Source organism: Rosa chinensis, chromosome 2, assembly GCF_002994745.2.
Source record: "Rosa chinensis cultivar Old Blush chromosome 2, RchiOBHm-V2, whole genome shotgun sequence".
In the NCBI taxonomy this organism is placed as follows: domain Eukaryota; kingdom Viridiplantae; phylum Streptophyta; class Magnoliopsida; order Rosales; family Rosaceae; genus Rosa; species Rosa chinensis.
Genome location: NC_037089.1, coordinates 73626460 through 73632232, shown reverse-complemented (window position 1 = coordinate 73632232; position 5773 = coordinate 73626460). Strand labels below are relative to the sequence as shown.

The 5773-nt window shown below is 43.4% G+C and overlaps 1 protein-coding gene across 1 annotated transcript; it reads left to right on the top strand.

The window, feature by feature from the left end:
- Positions 1-2105: 2105 nt before the first annotated feature.
- Positions 2106-3279, top strand: LOC112188438 (cytochrome c1). Its single transcript, XM_024327554.2, has 2 exons — positions 2106-2264; positions 2368-3279. Exons 1-2 carry the CDS (start codon positions 2250-2252, stop codon positions 2977-2979), a joined length of 627 nt encoding a protein of 208 aa, XP_024183322.1. The 5' UTR covers positions 2106-2249; the 3' UTR covers positions 2980-3279.
- The last annotated feature ends 2494 nt before the right edge of the window (positions 3280-5773 follow it).

Genomic DNA, 5773 nt, shown 5'->3' with positions numbered 1-5773 from the left:
CAAGCCATGATCGATACTCGATTTGCCTGCTAGCGTACGAAGTTTCCAGTTACATTGATCATGGGGTAGATTTGTTCTCGGATTGTGAACTGCTATAAGGAATTTTCTTAATTTGTGCCAGTAATTGATTCTCGAGCCACAATGAATGTTTATGCTAATATTAAGAAAGAAAGAAAAAGTAAAACTTTAAATCTCTAACTAAGCTTAATGTTAATCACTCATGCATGTGTTCATGAACGTAGGTTGTTTTATCATCGAGATGCGATTCTGGCAATTGATATCATCTTACAGTGGGTTCCCAATCGATCACTACATGACCAAGAATCACATAGTAACAAAGAAGCAACGTTATCTGAAATAATCACTGTGTAACATTTTCTCTGAGGAGGGCAACTACTAAGGCGCGCACCAATATGTTTGCAACATTAACTGATGAGATTCATTGCAGGTATGACTGTTTTCCAATTCAGCTAAGGAAACCTAGCTAGCTACAGAAAAGTGGGTCTCAAGAGTAAAATTGCATTGCCTAGCTAGTTAGGGTCCACTAGCATTTGGTCCTACTTGGCATATAGGAAGCAGAAAAAAAAAATAGTGATTGTGATGGAACGTATCGGACGTTGATGTTGATCCACGTCAGAATTTTATCCGTTTCCGGGTAGAAAATTAAAGCCATTGGCAATTACGGTACATCTAACACCGCCCTTGCATGCATATAATAAGTACCTCTCGTGACTTGGTTGAAACTCGATGCTAAGCATGATTTCACAATTTGGTTACTTGTCAATGTTTAGGTTAGTATGACACCATCAAGGAGACTCAAGGATCCAAATATATGATGGAAAAAAAAAGAACCTAGATGCCTATAGTGATTAACTGGAATGTACGTAGTCTTAATTGGAATGAAATAGATGCATGGTTGAGTAATATATTTTTTACCTTCAGATCGATTGAAAGAGAGGTCATCGAGAATGTTGTTTTCTTAGACCAATTCAAATACGTTATCTAAAGAAGTCACGGCAAGGAACAATGTACGAAAATGAAAAAGAAACAAGAAATGAAAAAAAAAAAATTCCGGGTTTGTTTACTTAGACCAAATACGTTATCATCAATAAATTTCAATCTATGTTCATAGATATTAATTAAACAAATCTTACATGATATTAAGCAGTCATATGTAATTAGGCTTTGAAAAAGAAACAAGAAAAGAAGGAAAAAAAAAAAGAAAAAAGAAGAAGAAGGGTGAGAGTGAGAGATATCCAATGAACGGTAATTAAATGAAGATAGTTGAAAATGGGACAAATCTTAGGTTCACCCTTTGAGTGAATGAGCATATTCACCAACTCTTGCGATTAACGCATAATAACTTTATAGTTTTTTAATACAACCATTCATGTTGTATAATGAAATGCAAAAATTGGCTCTATAAAAAATCAAGCAAATTGAAGACCTTTTAGTTATTTATTTCTATGAAATATATGGACGGCTAATCATAATAGTAGTTAGTGTTGTTAGAACCATCCATTTGTTTGATTCAATTAGATAATTAAACGATTTCTGATTTGATTAATTTTTTACAGAGATGATATTTAAAGATTAATTTAAGATATGAACCGTTGGATTATAACTTTATTAAGTAACAGTATGTTAATCAAAAATGAAGGTGAATATACTTGTTCTCAATATGTGAACTTAAGAATTGTCCTTGGAAACGTAACCCCCTAAAGTCTGGCTGCACAAAGCATACGAGCACACAGAACCAAAACTTCAAAAGAAAATGATGATGATGATCGATGGCTTAGCTGAATGAAAGAAAGAAAGAAATGACCTAGGCCTCCATTATTTGACCCTCCCCATTAATCTATATTCACAGATATTATTATTATTATTATTATTATTATTATTATTATTATTATTATTATTATTAGTTTAATTAACCCAGTAGCCAAACTTTATTCTGTCAGCATTATATATTACCAATTTCCATTAAACATGCCAATTAAGCAGTGTGATCCGATGAGGAGGTGTCAAATCCCAAGATTCCTCGAGCTCCCTCATCACTCTCACAACCTCTTAGATGTAGGACCCTCTCATCGGCCTGAAAGTGAGAGAGGCCTCTAACTCCACCTCTATTTAAACCATCCCATTCATCATTCCTTCACCCCAAACCAGTTTCATTCTCTTAGCGCTCCTACTCTAAGCTCTTCATTTCTTCTTTCTAGTGCAATTTCAGTTTTTCTCTATTAATCCCCATGGCCACTGTTGAGGTAATCAGCTTCCCTCATCCTTCTATACTATTTTGTACGTAAATCTGTTTGTCTTGTGTTTAGGGTCCGTTAATCCGTTTGGTAACGTTTTATGTATGTGCAGGTTCAATCGGCACAGACCGCTTTCGCTGCAGAGAACACAACTCATCAACATGAGGAACCAGCTAACGCTCAAGAGACTACCACTGCTGCTACTACTGAAGTAATGACAGTAGCAGAACCAGCTGAAGTAGAACCGGAGCCTGTGAAGGCGGAGGAGGAGCCAAAGGAGGCGGAGCCAGCTGCTGAGGCGGCTTCGGATGAGCCAGCAGCTGCGGCTCCAGAAGCTGAAACTCCAGTTGAAGTTGTGACAAAGGAGGTGGCTCTAGAGGAAGTTGTCCCGTCAGAAGAAGCACCGGTTGAGAAGACTACTGAAGAGGAAACTACTCCTGATCAGGTTGATAAGGTAGAGCCGGAGCCAGAAGAACCAGTCGTCGACGTTGTGGAGGAGACCAAAGAGAACAGTAGTGGTGATGATGTTCAGTCTGTTGAGACTACTCCTCCGGTGGCGCCAGCACCGGAAGCAGAACCAGAACTGGAATCGGCAGCTGAGGAGCCTAAGGAAGAGGTCGCAGTAATCAAGGAGGAAGAGAAGCCTGCAGTTGAGGAAGAGAAGCCAGCTGCTGCTGAGGAGGAGAAAGTTGATACTGAAGTCCCAGTAGAGAAAGCTGAGTAATGATAATGAAGCTCGTGATGTAATGGATCACAGTGGCTTTGTGTTTATTGTCCAGGATAACCAGTCCAATGTGTTTTATTGAGTGGTTATAATAAGTAACTAGGTTTAAAAAAAAAAGTGTGTATGGAACCTACCTGTACGTGTATGCTTAGCTTTGCTAAGATGTATGCGGTTTGGTTTGGTTTCCGAGTTATAAGGCTAGATCATGAATTGTATTGAGGTGCATGTATGTTTTATTGAAGATTATCATGCAATGTTGCATTTGAGTAATTAATAAGAGATCGATCATTGTGTCATGTGCATTGATGTACTAGATGTCTATATCGATCATTTTTTCTTCTTTAACTTAATTATCTCTTGTGCTTTCTATTCCTTTCAAGCGAAGTCCATTATAGTAGAAAAGAATACTTCAATTCAAGGTTAATTTGATAATTCTATTCATCCCACAATGAGGGTATATATACAAGAACAAAGGAGTAGTCTAACTCTAATAGGAAACAATCTTTCCATAATTACAGGATATTCTAATTAAATAAAATCCTAATTACATACAGATTTATAGCGATTCTACACTTCCCCTCAAGTTGGTGCATAGATATCTGTACATACATGTACATCTGCAAGCATAATTAGCTATAATGGGTCATGCTCATTGTACCACCAAAGGTACTAATTCCAACCAAAGGAATGACATGCAGACACACCGCCAGACGCGCTACAACCTCAGCATCGGACCATCTCCAGATCGCCGCCGATGAGCCGCCACGCGCCGCGCCAAGATGACATAAGAAGCTTCTGAAACTGGGAACTGAAGCATATCAGTCCCACATCGAAAACAAAGACAAGATCAGTCTCTTCCTCACCTATAAAAGGTTCTCTCATCTCTCCTCATTAACTACGCATTCAATACTTACCTACTGTTACTTTGTCAACATAAATACATTGACTAACTTAGGCATCGAAGAGTTGAAGACCGCTCGGCGCGGTCTCCCTCTGACGCCCGTTGTATTTTACTTAACAGGTAACGGGAGCTACAATAACAACACAAATATCGATCCGCCCACCGGATCAGCGTTAGCTAAGATCCAGCTACCGCTAGACTTTTAGGCATTAACATTGGCGCCGTCTGTGGGAATCCTTGAACAAAAGGTCATCCCGCTACAATCACCATGACTAACGATAGCGGGGGAAACGCTGAAGAGCAGGCAGAACTCCCCGCCATCCCCCAACCCTCCGACCTTGCGTTCGGCGTTAACCACGTACTATTCACAACCCCGGCCAACCCCGGCGGTGAGGCAAATCCAGGCAGCAGCTGCCCGTCAGGCCAAGATCTCGTCACCATGTACGAGATAGCACTGGCGGATCTTCATAGGGCAAACAGAGAACGTGAGGCGGAGCGCAAGGAAAAGGCCGAAGCCCAAAGACAGATGGCTGCGCTCATGACACGTTTTGAGGAACTAAAAAACACTTTGGCGGCCACCGACCGCCCGGCACAGAGCGAGCAGTCACGTAGCACCAGGCGTAGTCGACCCAGCGCCGGCACACTGGTGCCAGGGCTGGTCTTACAAATGCATGTACCGCTGAACCCACCTGGGTTGTCGGGAATGGGACCGCCGCCCATACCTCAACTAATGTTAGAACAGGTGGCGGAATCACTTCCGCACACCAACCGCTCGGATACCAGGGCAAGGACTGAAGGTGATCCGCCCATGCCTAGGCGCAGGCCAACTCGACAGGTCATTCAGGACGATCCCGCTGACGATGCAACCGCCCAGCTATTGGAAAGGATGCACCAACTAGAGCAGAGGTTGATCCGGGCAGAGACGGGCGTCCCAGCGTCAACTCGGAACCCGCTCTTCACCAAGAAGGTCACCAACAACAAGGGGTTCGACGACGCCACCTTATGCCATTTGTTCAGCGAAACGTTGGACGGCGAGGCAATGAACTGGTTCTTTGAATGTCCGCCAGGATCTGTCGGCTCATTCTATGCACTGTCGCACGCTTTCCTCTCCCGCTTCATCTTATTGTCCGCCGGACATCACAACACAAGTCAGCTATTCGGCGTTAAGCAAGGGGAGAACGAATCACTGAAGGCCTTCGTCACAAGGTGGCGGGCGACAGCATCTCAGTGCCGCGACCTAGACAAAACTATGGCATCGGCAGCCTTCAGGAAGGGACTCCTCAAGGGACCGTTCCTCTATCACCTCAATTACAATCATCCCAATGCTACGTACGACCATGTCATGAGTGAGGCGGTCATTCACGCCCAGGCGGAATTCATCACATATGGAGAGACCCCACCACCAGCAACGCCAACAAGGTCAACACAACCATCTTCCAGTCACCAGGAAACCGCTAACAAGACCCCCTCAGCACCGCCAACTGACAAGAAAAGGGAGTGGCCGCAGGGCCACCACCAAAACAAGCGGCAGAAGGAGCAACATTATTACAAGGGAAACCGCCCAACTCACAGGGATAACCACAACAGGCAGGCGGAGTCCTCGCAGCGGTATGCAGTTTTCACGGTCCTAACGGCCTCATATGAAGATATCTATAATCAGTGTAAGGATCAGATCCCACCGCCACCCCCTCCAAAATACCCAAAAACAGGCAAACCCAGGAACACGGACAAGTGGTGCAAATACCACGCGGACAACGGCCACAATACAAACAGCTGCAATGCTCTCAAAACGGCCATTGAGACTTTGTACCGTGACTGCAAATTGGAGCAGTTCAGGGTGCGCCAACCACCACCAGTAATTGCCAACGTTGAGACCTTGGGCCGCATCAACAC